General features: G+C 31.3%; 1 protein-coding gene across 4 annotated transcripts in view; it reads left to right on the top strand.

The window, feature by feature from the left end:
• ABCA5 (ATP binding cassette subfamily A member 5) overlaps window positions 1–16,740 on the top strand; it is a 116,191-nt gene that overhangs the window by 28,185 nt on the left and 71,266 nt on the right. For all 4 annotated transcript variants that reach the window (XM_074260624.1, XM_074260623.1, XM_074260621.1 and 1 more), the window contains exons 6-10: window positions 6,708–6,937; window positions 9,830–9,971; window positions 10,579–10,767; window positions 11,539–11,686; window positions 12,323–12,491. In XM_074260624.1, coding sequence (XP_074116725.1) covers window positions 6,708–6,937; window positions 9,830–9,971; window positions 10,579–10,767; window positions 11,539–11,686; window positions 12,323–12,491 — 878 coding nt within the window. The remainder of the gene's footprint in view (window positions 1–6,707; window positions 6,938–9,829; window positions 9,972–10,578; window positions 10,768–11,538; window positions 11,687–12,322; window positions 12,492–16,740) is intronic.

The following is a 16,740-nucleotide window of genomic DNA, read 5'->3' as shown; positions in this document are numbered from 1 at the left end:
GAAAGTAGAAAAGGATGTATATGTACAAAAACACTTTTTGTAATTGTAAAGAACTGGAGAGTAACAGGCTATTTGTCAGTTTGGGAATAAACAAATTGTGGTATATGAATGTAATGGAAAACTGTGCTCTAAGGAAAAATAAGAGATGGTTTCAAAGAAAAGATGACATAGAATGAAGTGAACAGAACCACAAGAATAATTTATACAGGGGAGCGGAGACAAGATGGCAGAGAATAGAACCTTTATTTGAGCTCTTCCCAGTATACCTCAGATCAAAACCAGGTCAAACCTCTGAATGGGTTTTGGAGTGACAGAATCCACAAATATTTGGAATGTAACAAATTTCCAGAAGAAAATTCTTTGGAAGATCCTCAGAAAAGACTACATCCCCGTTCTGGGGAATTTACTGGGAGACTCTTTGGCTACTCTGTCTTGGTTACAAGCCAGTGGATTAGCAGACTAGTTGTGAGATATCCAAAGCAAATAAAAGGTAAATAGTGAGCCTCTGAACCCCAGAAAAATGGAGTACCTGGACAAGCCTACCTAGCACAAGAAAGAAGTCAGCATGACCAGCCTAGAGCAGGGAAAAGCAGCTGTCACCTGTAGAGAATGCTTGGGACAATCTACCCTTTGCCCTAAGAGCAGACCTCAGCCTTTAAAAATGAGCAAAAAATCAAAAAGAGCCCTGACCATACATAGCTTTTATGGAGAAAGAGAGGAACAGATCTCAAACTCTGAGGACACTGAAGGCAAATGGTCTCCAGATGAAGCCCCAAAGGGTGATATGAGTTGGTCCCCATCTCACAAGATTCTCTTGGAAGAATTCTAAAAGGATCTTAAAAGAGAAGAAAAATGGATAATGGAAATGAAAAATTTTGCAAGAGAGTTTGGAAAAGAAACATTAAAATTACATCTCACGAAGAAGCCAAAAAAAAAAAAAAAAACTATTACAATTGAGAAGGGAGGGGGATGAACATTGTGTGACTCTTACTCTCATCAGATTTGGCTCAAAGAGAGAATATCAGACACATTTAGCTTCACAGAGTAGCTTGTCTCTCCTTATAGGGAAGTAGGAGGGGAAAGAGGAAAGAAAAGGGGGAGGCTAAGTACTTCTAAGAAGTAAAAGGGAAGGGTTATAAAAGGGGAGAGTTTTTTGAGGGAGGAGAGTTTTTTGGTCAGAAGCAAAATACTGGGGAGAAGGGAAAAGTGAAAAGGAAAGAGAAAAATATAACTGGAGGAAAACAAGATGGCAGGAAATATAGAGTTAGTAATTATAACTGTGAATGTGAATGGGATGAATTCTCCTAAAATGGAAGCATATAGCAGACTGGATTAAAAGCCAGACTCCTACAATTTGTTGTATATCAGAGACACATTTAAAACAGAATGATACATTTAGAGTAAAGGTAAAAGGTTGGAGCAGAATCTATTATGCTTGGGCTGAAGTAAAAAAAAAAAAGGGGGGGGGGTAGTGATCCTGATCTCAGATAAAGCAAAAGCAAAAATAGGTCTAATCAAAAGAGATAAGGAAGGAAACTACATCCTACTAAAAGGTACTATAGATAATGAAGTAATATCAATACTTTATATGCACCAAGTAGTATAGCATACAAATTCCTACTGGAGAAGTTAAGAGATCTTCAAGAAGAATTAGACAGCAAAAGTGTTCTAGTGAGGGATTTCAACTTTGTTCTTTCAGAACTAAGCAAATAGAACCACAAAATAAAAAAAAAAGAAAGAAGTAAAGGAGGTAAATAGAATTCTAGAAAAGTTAGATATGATAAATATTTGGAGAAAATTGAATGGAGACAGATAGGAATATACTTTTTTCTTGACAGAACAGTAACTGTTAGGATTACTAGGTGCTAACTTGGTTGTCTAATTTAGCATGGTACTTAACAATTCTCTAGCTCAGAGTTCACACTTTAGTTCAAACCTTTAAAGAAGTTCACACCTTTAAAAGGAGTTTACACCTTTGGACTTGGGGGGGGGGGGAGTTTGCACCTTTAAAGAAGTTTACACCTTTGAAGTACCCACAAGCCCATTCTCTGGGAGGATAAAAGGAGCCAAAGTCAGTCTGGAAGAAGTTAAGAGTGGAAGAAGAGTCTGGAGTGAGTCAAGGGAAAGACTTTCTGGGAGAACTTCAGGGAAGCTCGAGGAGATTCAAAGCCAGGATTCAGGAGGAAGGAGAATTTGAGATTCTACCTTCATGCTGACTAGAGGCTTTGAATTCAGAGGGAGCTAGAGACTGAAGTTGGCTGGAGAGATTCAAGACAGGAAAAGATTCAAAACATTGAAGGACACAATATGGAACTAAAGCCAAGGCTGCCTCCCCAGAAGCTCCCCAGGAGATCTCCTCCCAGGAAACGATCCATAATTTTAGAGACAGCAGAACTTTACAAGTGACCTATTCAAAAATTGACCATATATTAGGGCATTAAAAACTTCAAATTCAAATGCAGAAAGGCAGAAATAGTAAATGCATATTTTTCAGATCTTGATGCAATAAAAATTACATGCAATAAAAGGCCAGGGGAAAAGAGACCAAAAACTAATTGGAAACTAAATAATCTGATCCTAAAGAATTAGTGGGTGAAACAACAAATCATAGACACAATCAATAATTTCATCAAAGAAAATGACAAGAATGAGACAACATACTAAAATTTATGTGATGCAGCTAAAGCTTTTCTTTGGTAAAGTTTTATATCTAGATGCTTTATATGCATAAAATAGGGAAAGAGAAGATCAATGAACTGGAAATGCAACTAAAAAATCTAGAAAAGACAAATTTAAAATCCCTAATTAAATACCAAGTTTGAAATTTTGAAAATACAAGGGGAGATTAATAAAATTCAAAGTAAGAAAACTATTAAATTAATAAACAAAACTAAGAATTGGTTTTATGAAAAATCTAGATAAACCTTTAGTTAATTTGATTTGTACAAGGAAAGAAGAAAATCAAATTGTTAATATCAAAAATAAAAAGGAAGAACTTTTTACCAATGAAGAGGAAATTACATCAATAATTAGGAGTTATTTTGCCCAAATATGTGTTAATAAATCTGTTAATCTGAGTGAAATAGAGGAATAACTAGAAAACTATAGATTGCCCAGATTAACAGAGGAGGAAATAAATTACTCAAATAGTCAAATTTTCAAAAAGAAATTACATGAGCTATTAATCAACTCAGTAAGAAAAAATCTCCAGGGCAAGAAGGATTTACAAGTGAATTCTGCCAAACATTTAAAGAACAATTAATCCAATACTATGCAAACTATTTGAAAAAATAGGAAAAGTAGGGAAAGAAGGAGTTTTGCCAAATTCCTTTTATAACACAGATATGGTGCTGATGCTTAAATCAGGTAGGGTCAAAAAAAAGAGAAAGAAAATTATAGTCCAATTTCCCTAATGAATATTGATGCAAAAATCTTAAATAGAATATCAGCAAAGAGATTACAGAAAATCATCCCTGGGATAATATACCATGACCAAGTAGGATTTATATCAGGAATGCAGGGCTGGTTCAATATTAGGAAAACTATTAGCATAACTGACTATATCAATAACCAACCTAACAAAAATTATATGATTATCTCAATAGATGCAGAAAAAGCATTTGACAAAATCTAACACCCATTCCTATTCAAAACACTAGAGTGTATAGGAATAAATGAAGTTTTCCTTAAAATGATCAGTAGTATCTATTTAAAATAATCATCAAGCATCATATGTAATGGGGACAAACTAGAACCATTCCCAATAAGATAAGGGGTGAAAGATTGCCCACTATCATCATTACTATTCAATATTGTATTAGAAATATTAGCTTTGATAGTAAGAGAAGAAAAAGAGATTAAAGGAATTAGAGTAGGTAATGAGGAAACCAAATTATCACTCTTTGCAAATGATATGATGGTACGTTTAGAGAACCCTAAAGAATCAACTAAAAAACTACTAGAAGCCACTCACAACTTTAGCAAAGTTGCAGGATACGAAATACACATAAACAATTAGCATTTTTATATATTGCCAATAAAGTTCAGGAGCAAGCGATACAAAGAGAAATTCCATTTAAAATAATATAAATTATTTTATATTACCAATAATATAAAATATTTGGGAGTCTTTCTGCCAAGGCAAAGTCAGGACCTATATGAACACGATTACAAAACTTTCCTCACAAAGTCAGATCTAAACAGTTAGAAAAATATCAAATGCTCAGGGGCAGGTCAAGTGAATATAATAAAAACGATAATACTATCTAAATTAATCTATTTATTCAGTGCCATATCAATGAAATTCCCAAGAAATTATTTTACAGATCTAGAAAAAATAATAACAAAGTTCATCTGGAAGAACAAAAGGTCAAAAAATCCAAAGGAATTAATGAAGAGAAATGCAAATGAAGGTGACTTAGATGTACCAGATCTGAAACACTATTATGAAGCAAGCAGTGGTCATCAAAACCATTTGGTACTGGCTAAGGAATAGAGTAATTAATCAGTGTAATAGATTAGCTTCACAAGATAAAATAATCAATGACTACAGTAATTCAGTGTTTGACAAACCCAAAGACCCCAGATTTTGGGATAAGAACTCAGTATTTGACAAAAACTGCTGGGAAAATTGGAAACTAGTATGGCAGAAGCTAGTCATTGACCTACACCTAACACACTATACCAAGATAAGGTTGAAATGAGTTCATGTTTTAGACCTAAAGAGTGTTATAAAAAAAATTAGAAGAACAAAAGATAGTTTACTTCTCAGATTTCTGGAGAAGGAAGGAATTTGTGGCCAAAGAAGAATTGGAATACATTATTGAACACAAAATAGACAATTTTGATTATATTAAATTTAAAAAAATTTAAAAATCAATACTTTCATCAAATTAGAAGCAAAACCAATGCAGATAAGATTAGCAGGGAAATAAAATAAACTGGGAAAACATTTTTACATTCAAGAATTCTGATAAAAGCCTTATTTCTAAAATATATAAGAGATTTGACTCATATTTATAAAAATTCAAGCCATTCTCTAATTGATAGTCAAAGGATATGAACATACCATTTTCAGATGAAAAAATTGACACCATTTTTAATCATATGAAAAAGTGCTATAAATCACTGTGATTAGAGAAATACAAATTAAGAGAACTCTGAGGTATCACTATACACCTCTCAGTTTGGCTAAGATGACAGGAAAAGATAATGATGATTGTTGGAGGGGATATGGGACAACTGGGACACTAATATATTGTGGAATTGTTAACTGATCCAACTATTTTGGAACTATGCCCAACGGGCTATCAAAATGTGCATACCCTTTGATCCAGCAGTATTTCTACTGGGCCTGTATCCCAAAGAGATCATAGAGGAGGGAAAGGGACCTACCTGTGCAAAAATGTTTGTGGCAGCCCTTTTCATAGTGGTAAGAATTTGGAAACTGAATGGATGCCCATTAATTGGAAAATAGCTGAATAAGTTATGTATATGTTTATAAGTGTTCTATAGGAAATAATCAGCAGGATGATTTCAGAGAGTCTTGGAGAGACTTAAAAGAACTGATACTAAGTGAAATGAGCAGAATCAGGAGATCATTGTACATGGTAACAAGAAGATTATATGATAATCAATTCTGATGGATGTGGCTCTTTTCAACATTGAGATTATTGAGGCCACTTCCAATGATCTTGTGATGAAGATCTCCATCTATAAGAGAAGAGGACTGTGGGAACTGAGTGTGGATCACAACATAATATTTTCACTCTTTTTTGTTGTTTTTTTAATCGTTTTTTTTCCTTTTTGATATGATTTTTATTATGCTGCATGATAATTGTATAAATATTTATACATATATTGGATTTAATACATTTAAAAACATGTTTAACATATATTGGATTATTTGTCATCTAGGGAAAGAGGTTGGGAGTAAGGGGGGAAATATGGAACACAAGATTTTGCAAGGGTCATTGTTGAAAATTTATTCATGTATATGTTTTGAAATTAAAAATTATACAGTAACAATAATATTGTAAAGACAAATAACTTTGAAAGACTTAAAAATTCCACTCAATGCAATGTGTGTGTGTATGTATATGTGTGTATATATATATATATATATATATGCATATATATATATATAGGACCAAAGGATGAATTAATTTTGCTTGACTATTTATATTTTCTACAAGGGTTTTTTGTCTTTTTTTCCTAATTAGGAGAAGGAGGAGAAGAGAAAATAGATTTTGTCATTAAAAAAAAAGACCAAAAATTCAGTTCAACAAATGTTTTTCTATGTGTCTATATTTTATAAATAAATAAATAATTATAATTAATAAATATTTATAAATAAAATATGTCTCTTTTTCCTATGTGTCTGTATTTTAGTATATTAATTTTTCTTTAAAAGGTCTGATATATAACTTTTAGACAAATATTGTGTAATTTTCTATTAAAATTTGTTTCCAGCAATCCTTTTCTAATTTCAGTGTAAGGCCTGATGATTCTTGTTATGCTATAGTAAGGAATTTTTTTTCTTTTTGGTAGAATGACATCAGGGTTATTCATTTTATTTAATTCATTTGTATGTTCTAAGTTTGTTAAATTCTTAATTAGCTAATTATTTTACAGCTTTTCTTTATTTTTCTTAGGGACATCTGTTAGAAACCAAATTGACTAAAAGACAATTTTATTTTCTTTTATAGATAAAGACCAATTATTCAGCCTGGGAAGAATTGGAGTCTACTAAAGCAGTTGTCATGGGAGAAACTGCTGTTATAGAAATAGATAACTTTCCTCGAGGAGTAATTTTAATTTACCTAGTTATAGCTTTTTCCCCTTTTGGATACTTTTTGGCAATTCATATTGTGGCTGAAAAAGAAAAAAAGTTGAAAGAGTTTTTAAAGATAGTGGGGCTCCATGATACTGCTTTTTGGTATGTTCCTTTTTAATGTTTTTAACTTTGTGTTGTAATTAATAACATTTATAAATTATCATTAATTTTAAATGCTAATTTGTTTAGCTTTACTTTTTCATGTTTGTTTCTTCAGTATTAGAGATTAATTTGATAATATCAAATCATATTCAGACAATTGTTTGTATGTCATTAATAAAAAATGCATTTATTTCATTTACGTTTCTGGCAAGGTGACATGATGTTGAAAATGAATTTGCTAATCTCCAAATTTTCCTCCAAATTCTGTGTGATGCAGATAATACATTGTGTAAGAGCAGTGGATTATAGATAAATGGGAATGAGAATGACTGATCATAGCGGTGTACACTAACTTTAAATTTTAAAATGGTAAATTTCCTCATTTCTTAGAATGTATGAATATTGGAAAGGATCTGATAAAGCCATTTCGTACAACTTACTCATTTTACAGATGATGCATCTTAGACTTAGGCTAAATGATGCCCATGATCAAATGCCTAAGAAATGTCAGAAGTGAGATTTCAACCCAAATATTCAGAATTCTAAATTTAGTTTTTTACTAACATAGAATAATATGATCCTGCCTGCTAATCTATCCATTCTGTAAAAATAGGGAATAAATGTGGCTAAGGCAAATTGTCTTCTTTTTGTAATGTCCCTGCATTGCCTTTCATATTGCACAGCATCTCTGCTAGATGATTTGCTCCATTGGCTCAGCCTGAATGTACACTTTTGCTTCCTCTCTCTCTCCCCTTTCTTTCTCACCTCTCTCTCCCTCTACATTGTTCTTATGGATTTGCTGGTTGGGTACAACTGGCATTTAAAGATGAGTAAAAATATAAATAAAGATGACATACATCTTTGGGATGTTGGTATACAGTATAGACACTTCACTGCTCTCTTACAGTTGGTGATTGATAATTTTAAATGCAAATCAAAGGCTGATTTTTTGCTATCAATATTGTTTTAGTTTTATTATTTGTTCTATTTGCCATCATGGAACTTAAGACCAGTCATAAATTTTATATAATTAATTGAGCTATTAATGCTAAATTCATTTTCATTGTATGTATGTAATCTGTGTAATCTATGTAAAAATTTTAGATCAGAAATTTAATTCTTTTTTTTATTTAGAATTTTTTTTAACAATATTATCCCTTGTATTCATTTTTCCAAATTATCCCCCCCTCCCTCCACTCCCTCCTCCCCCCAATGACAGGCAATCCCATACATTTTACATGTGTTACAATATAACCTAGATACAATATATGTGTGTAAATACCATTTTCTTGTTGCACATTAAGTATTAGATTCTGAAGGTATAAGTAACCTGGGTAGATAGACAGTAGTGCTAACAATTTACATTCACTTCCCAGTGTTCCTTCTCTGGGTGTAGTTAAGAAATTTAATTCTTGAGAAGCTAGAAAGCAGTTGTTTCCTAAATACCAGGATTTATGTACTTTAAAAATGGTTTTCATTGTATAGTAGAATATGGACTTTTCTTCCCAGGTATTCAGAGTAACATTGAGAAATTAAAATGTAGTAAATGCAAATATTACAAGAAATCACATAAAGAATTTTTGTTCTTATTTGATCCATAGCTGCAAATTCAGTTTAGTGAAATTTCTATTTAATTTTGGTACGTTAGTGTCTTTACAGTGATTAATAAAAAGACTTGCATATTTAATGTGAAAGATAAAAATTACAATATGAACATGCTAATTTAAGATTCTGATGAGTTATATTGAACCCGATTTTTCTACTGGGTAATAGGCATTTTGCATGGAAGAAAAAGTGTAAATAAGCAAATTGATATTAGACCATAGTTTATAAACCTGTTCAGTTACACAGAAGCTAGCTTTATACCTCTTTTATAAAAAAGAATATCTGTCATAAATACTCCATGTTCTCTATTTTTTAATCTCATTATTTTTGGGAGAATTTTGAAAAAAGTTTTTAAGTCTACTGGAATTTGAAAATTACCTTTATTATTATTTTTATTTGTTGTTGTTTTTAAAAACTACTCATAACACTTTTATAGATTTTAGCAAGTCACTTGATCTTGTCACCTTTTTTCCTTCCTGAAAAATCATGGTATTAGACATCCCAAAAACAAATTGTAAATTTATAGTAAATTGGCAGAATGTAAAAATTTAAAAACCACACTAAATAATTCAGCTTTTACACTGAACTGTGAGTTTTATACAACTGAGGTTGGATTTGGCTAATTTTGCAATAGATATTATGGTGTTCCCATGCTTTGATGATGGAGGGTTTTTACATAAGTGTGACTTTTACCACATGTTCTAGAGAAAAGTGTCACACTGACTTTATTATTATTATTATTTGCTGAGGCAGTTGGGGTCTTGTCCAGGGTCACACAGCCAGGAAGTGTTAAGTGTCTGAGGCCAAATTTGAGCTCAGGTCTTACTGACTTCAGGGCTGGTGTTCTATCCACTACACTAACTAGCTGCCCCTGACTTTATTATTTTATATTTTATGACAGTTTGATTGCAATTCTGTGTAGTTGCTCTTTAGAATAGCCTTTTACCATCAGTTGCTGTAACTTAAAAATATCATTAGCTGGCATTATTATAATTCTTTATGATTTGTAAAGATAATAATAGCTATATTTATCTAATTGAAAGAAAGTAATTTTATTTTTATATTTAACAAAATTTCTAATTTTGTTATCTATTTTAATATCACAGTTGTATTGTTTATGACCTGTACAAATTTTAACACATTAGTAATGTTTTTTACAGGTAGATGAGGAAATTATTTAAATATCTTTTGAAAATAATTAAGACACTAAAACAGTTTGATAATATGGATTCTTATGATTCCAGGCTTGTATACTAGATCTAATTGTATTTGTATTTTCTCTTTTAGGCTTTCTTGGGTTCTATTATATACAAGTTTGATTTTTATTATGTCCCTTCTCATGGCAGTCATTGCAACAGCTTCTTCATTATTTCCTCAAAGTAGCTGTTTTGTGATATTTCTTCTTTTTTTCCTGTATGGATTATCTTCAGTAAGTATTTAACTTCAAAATTATGGATATTAGTTGAAAGAAAGCTAGTTTGGGTCAGTTAGCTGTATTACATTTAGGAAGTCATCTAGCCTCTAATTGTCCTTCCGCATTGGTGGAGAAGTTTCCATAATGTGTTCCCCACGTTGATGAAATTAGAATTCCAAACTCTCCTCTCTTTCCTCAGTTAATTATGTATGTATTTTTATTCCATTAAATACTAATTTGAAGATATTCCTGGTATTGAAGATGTATCAGTTTCTGAATTTATTGGTTGGTCACTTTTTGCTGAAACCATATAAAAGCATATTATAGCTTGAAAACAATTCTTTAGTGTTTCTCAAAATTATTGCAAAGTAAATATTTAGTAAATAGTTACAGATCCCCTCATATATACACATTTATATGAATAAAGAACATGGATATAGTTTCAAATCTCTTATATATCTTTTAATATTTGGACATTTTGAGTCTGTAAGTTTCTTTGAATTTACTGTACATAAGATGGTCTGTGAAAATTAAAATGTTTTACTCAAGTGCTTAATACTGATTTTATTTTAGATGATAATTTTAAATTAAAATTAATTTATTAACTTTAATTTTTTTTTAGGTTTTCTTTGCCTTAATGCTTACACCCCTTTTTAAAAAATCAAAACACGTGGGAATAGTTGAATTTTTAGCCACAGTGGCATTTGGATTTGTGGGCCTTTTGATTGTTTTGCTGGAGGATTTCCCGAAGTCTTTAGTATGGCTCTTCAGCCCCTTCTGTCAGTGTACATTTTTAATTGGTATTGCACAGGTGAGTAAATTAACTGTACTTTTGTTGAATCTTCTCTTTTCATAACTCAAGAGAAGTTTTATATAACACTGGAAAAGTTTGGATTTGTTGCAAATGCTAAATTTTTGAATATGAAAAAGTAGTAATTCAAGCTACATATTAATTATGATGTAATTTATATTCTTATAGTTTTCCATAACTTATTAAACCCTACCTTATTATAAGAATGTCTAATTAAAGCATTTATTTATAAATTTATTATGTGCAAAGCATTGCGCTAATGCTTTAGAGATACAAATAGCAAAACAAGAGTGAGAGCCTCTTTTATCCTCTTTGCATAATATAATCTTTACTGGAAAAAAAAATCAAAAGTTCATTCTTTTATTCCTGTCAGGAATATTAATTTTTTATAAAGTATAGATTATCATTGCTGTAGTGGTGATTTAAATTTTTTTTCAGAATTTATTTTAGATGTTGTAGTTAAAACTTTAAGACAATTTTAAAAAATATATCAGATTGTTTTAAAATGGGGTTATATTTTTACAGAGACAAATGTTAAAACTAAGCTTGTAGTCCTAATAAAGAATCAATGCTCCAATCTCCAATGAAGAGGTTGTTTTCTTTCTCTGATAGATTGTCTCCATTAAATCACTTTAATCTTCAGTATTTCCCTCTCTAATGATTCTTTCCTTTTTTTTTCCCCCTAGAGAAATGCTTACTCTGAAAGTTTTGAAGCCTCTTACTATGTATTTATTTTAAAATGATCTCAAAATTCAATTTAATTCTTTTCAGGTCATGTATCTAGAAGATTTAGATGAAGGTGCTTTGTTTTCCAACTTGATCAAAGGTCCTTATCCTCTTATCATTGCCATTATAATGCTGGTACTCAATAGTGTATTTTACATCCTCTTAGCTGTTTATCTTGATCAAGTCATTCCAGGTATGTAGGTTATAGATAATAAGGACATCTTTAGAATATATGTAGATATGTGTGTGTGTGTATTTATAATATATATGTGTGTTTTAAAACAAAGCTTTTTTTTAAGAGAAGAGCCCCCTTTTAGAATAGAATTAGAATAGTCATTCTATTGATTTAACTTTTTATTTTTATGCATGAGTCACTGCAAATAATAGATTATGTCGGGGGCAGCTAGGTGGCGCAGTGGATAGAGCACCAGCCTTGAATTCAGGAGGACCCGAGTTCAAATTTGGTCTCAGACACTTAACACTTCCTAGCTGTGCCACTTAACCCCAGCCTCAGGAAAAATAAAATAAAATAAAATTTAAAAAAAGCTTTTAAAAAATAATAGATTATGTCAAAGATAGAATAATTTGGGCTCTTAAACATTTTTCCAGAAGATAAAACAAATGTATACATTATTTGTAAGCTAGATTAAAAAGAAAAGAGACTTTTGGAATTCCACTGAATATTTTATCTTTGCTTTGAATTTTAGGTTTTATGGTTTTAGGTTCTAAGTTGTTCTAAGTTTCTCATGGCTGCCATTACCTGTAATTCACACACTAGATAACAATAATTGTAATATGTTTTGGAAAAATCGGGTTTTTGTCTTTTCAGGTGAATTTGGACTACGAAGATCATCTTTATATTTTTTGAAGCCATCATATTGGTCAAAGAACAAAAGAAATTATAAAGAGCTATCTGAGAACAATATTAATGGGAATCCTGGTTTTAGTGAGATTATTGAACCTGTTTCTTCAGAATTTCTAGGAAAAGAAGCTATTAGGTATGAATAATTTGTACTCATTTACAATTTAGACAGAAATAAAAGTGCTACAAGAGAGAATGAGTTGATGCTAGTGAGGAAAGTTAGGAAAGTCAAAAGATATATTTTGAAATTTACACTGGGGATAGAGAAGAGTAAAATTGAGATAAAAATTACTGCTCTGAATAGAAGGAAAAATGTTAACTGATGACTGAGAAAAGGCAGAGCTGATTTAATCTTCTTTTACTTGTTTTCTTTGCCATGTAGATTTATTTTGGAGTTGTAAAAGACAGGACTAAAGTAGCTAGTAGGGAGCTGAGGCCCTAGATAAATAAAGAGATAATTAGGCAGCACTAAACTGTTCTTGATGAATTGAAATCATTGAATCTAATCTGTTCCCTGAACTTAAATTTCACATCACCAGCTTCCTATTAGATGTTTTAAACTGGATGCCTCTGAGACATCTTAGATTCTGCATGTCTAAAACAGAACACATTTCTTTTCCCTCAACTCCATTCATAAATTTAGGTTTATCATTATCTTTTTGTACTTCCTCACCTTGTGTATTCAAGTTGTTACCAAACCTCTTCTTTTCTACCAGCACAACATCTTTCATATCTAACCTCCTCTCTTTATTCCTTCAGCTTTCCATGTAGGTCAAACCTTCATAATACCTGCCTAGAATATTACATTGGTTTCCTAATAAGTCTCTCTGCCTCAAGTTTTTGTCCATTCCAATTGCACTGGACTTAAAAAACACCAGCCAAGAGAGTTGATCTTTAATGAAGAGGCTATAGGAAGACATTGGAATTGGTTGAATAGTTGGAGTTTCACAGACAAATTTTCATAAGAATCTCTTTTGCAGTTATGTGAAGGAGAAATCTGTTGCCATTCTATCTTTCCAGCCTCAATGGATATTATTCACCTTTAGGCACTTTTTAGTGGTTCAGAAATAGTAATCATCTTTCTGTTTCTCTCACATGATATTCCATATGCTATCTTCTGTCTTTATATTGCCCATCTCATATGCCTGAATAAAGTGCCATCCTAACCTCTCTGTCACAGAATCCCTCTCTTTCTTGAAGATGCACTTTAAATCTTGCTTTTTATTATATAATCTTCCTAACTGCTAGTGAAGTGCCCACACAAGAGAAAATACAGGACAGCCAAAATAATGAAAGTTTTTAAGAGCATTTATTACTGGCCAGGACTAATCTTCCGGCACCAGGACAGGAGGGGTCAATAATGAGTGGTCTCAGGGCCACAAATTTATAGAAAGAAGAGAGAGACATCAAAATGTTTCTTCATACATTTGTCATAATAAAAGGCAGACAATAAAAGGCCTCCTAGACAGGAGGCAAAGATTATCACTCTTTGGGTGCCATTCCCAGATGGCAATAAGACAGTATTTCATTATGTTTATCAAGTTGTCAAGGTCTTTGGTTTATAGGACAGCACCTCTGGGGGTATAAAAATGCCATTTGTATTAGGGCATGAAAAACTAGTAATAAACTTCTAACTACAAAGATTCAAGATTATGTTTCTCATGGTTCCATCTAGGGTGCTTTACCACTTCACAAGTACCTCCTTTTCTATCTTGAATTTCTTTTATATTTATTCAGCATATACTTATATGTATATATTAGAATGTAATCTCTTTTTCCTTATTTTTGTAAACCCAGTGATGAGCACATAATAGGTACTTGACAAGTGCTTATTGAATTGATTGAAGTTGTGACTGTTGGGCCATTGTCAGTTATCACTGAAACATTTTTGAAAAATGGAAGAGATACTAAAATGCTTAGAGAACTAAAAACTTCATTTTCCACAAAAAGAATAGTCTTAGAAATAAAAACTAGTGGATTTATCTTGAATTCTTGGCAAAATTCTAGGATATTGTAATAATGAGATTGTAATGAACATCTAGAAAAAGCAAGTGATCATTTATGACTTTGTCAGTGATAAGTTATGCCAAACTAAGCTTATTTCCTTCCCCGCCAAGGTAATATCAATGAAATGCCATAGATATAATTTTTCTAAATTTTAGCATTCCATTTAACAATCTTGAATTCTGTGACACAAAATAGAATCACCTGAGTTAGATGATAGCTTATCATTATTATTATTATCATTATTATTTAAAATTTGGCCTATTCATTTTAAACAAAAATATTTTTGCTCATTAGTTTTCTTTAGGGAATCATTTTTCTTTGGTTTACATCATAGAAAATTAATCAAATAATTTAGAGAAAGAGATGTTTTGCAGGTTCACTCACTAAAAACTTTGAAGCTGTGTAGATAAACAGACTAAAGCTTCCTTCATTTTGCAGAACTGAAAAGAACTAGTAGAATAAATATTACTTTTTATGATTTCATTCATTCTTCTTTTTCTCTGCTTAGTATCTAAAAGCCCTGCATTTTATCGGGTAGGGTACTTGTGAACATATAATATAACTGACATCTTAGTGAACATATTTTAAAAACCAAATTAATTGAACTTTAAAATTTTACTTGCTTTTGACTTATCAGCCAAAAAGAAGTCATGGGAGGAAGGACTGAAGAGAAGGTGTTATTCCATATCTGAAATTAAGTGAGCTTTGTAATTTTAAGGACCCTAGAAAATTCAAAGTCTCAAAATACAATTTTATTGTAAAAGGATGTCTCTGTAATACCACGAGTCTTTTATTGTCTGTCCTGTCTACCTCTAATACCATTGCTTTTTAACTGGTTTCTCTCTCATGCTGTTTGGACTGTGGAAGAAGGCATGTATACTTTGTTCTTGACTCCAGTTCCTTAGAAATAAAAGGAGGCTTAAAATAGCAATCAAAAGAGAAATTAGACAACTTGAATTTTTAAAAGTTCTCTTCTACACATACTTACAGGGAACTAGACTTAACTTTTAATTTTTCCATCTTTTCTGAATGACTCAGCCCTTTAGAATTTGTCCCTTGCCTGAACTAGATAGGCTCTCTATTTAGCTAGTGAAATCTACCTTACTCTGTTGTAGCTCTCCTAAACCAGTGTCTCTAAGCATATTTTAGGTATAATTAAAGATTAACATTCACTCATTACTTTCATGTTTAGTACTTCATATATTGCAGTGCTTTGAATTTGTGAAACATCTCAGCAGACAGTTCCTGGGAATTCGAATTGACTTTTCAATACTGTTAATTATCATTGTTTCCATTTTAAGAATGCCCCATACCATGCCTTGTGTAATGTATTTTAGAATTTTTCCAGGAATAAAATGAGAGATTTACTAATCAGTAATTTATTTTCTTCCCTCATTTCAAAATTGTACCACATTTTCCCATCTGCAGTTATATGGAACCTTTGATTCTATATGATTTTTACTTTTAAAATGTTACTGCTATACTATGTTTTAAAATAAGCCTCATTTCCAAATAAGATTCCCCTTCCTTCCATTACCTAGCAAACCATCTATGGTTATAAATAATAAAAAAAGGAAAAAAGTTCAGGTAAACTTAAGTTTTAGTATAAACAACATTCCATATGCTCCATCTCCTGCAAAGAAGGGGGTTGAAGTTGTATTTTCTCAACTAATTTCTAGAACCAAGCTTGGTCATAATTATGCATTATTGATTTTTAAATTTTTTTCAATTGTTATTGTTATAGTCAGAATGTATATTGTTTTATTAGTCATACTTCATGGTTCTCTGCTTCATTTTACTAAGTCTTCCCATTCTCCTAAACTGTTCAGTCATGATTTCCTATGGTATTGTTAGAGTCTATTATATTCATGTAATACAATTTACTTAGCTATTCCACATTCAATTTATAATGATTTTTTAAAAAGGCCATTAACAGTTCTTTAAGTAATGGCATCTCAGTTCTTTCAGTAATGCCTGTGGGTCTGATATTGACCTTCTCTGAGCCTTAGGTTACTAAAATTAAACATAATAAACTAAATCCCTCTCATACAACTGAACATACAGTAGTGCAGGGTTTTGAACTACATAGCTTGTTTTCTGGTCACTGATGCATAATTTTTACAATCAAACATGGAGATATTCTTGATGGAAAAAAAATTTATGAGGAAGAAAATATGTTTAATATTGTCTGACTTTCTTACTAGCAGTTTGAATTGAATATTAAGTCACTGAATTTTTTTAAGAAGGCTGAAACGAGCCAAAATGATTTTATATATGTGTGTCTGTGTGTGTGTGTATATATATATATATATATATATATATATATATATATATATATATATTATATATATATATATATATATATATATATATATACA

This window comes from Sminthopsis crassicaudata, chromosome 4 (genome assembly GCF_048593235.1).
Source record: "Sminthopsis crassicaudata isolate SCR6 chromosome 4, ASM4859323v1, whole genome shotgun sequence".
Classification (NCBI taxonomy): domain Eukaryota; kingdom Metazoa; phylum Chordata; class Mammalia; order Dasyuromorphia; family Dasyuridae; genus Sminthopsis; species Sminthopsis crassicaudata.
Note: the sequence above shows the minus strand (reverse complement) of the source record. Positions and strands in the feature narration are given on the sequence as shown.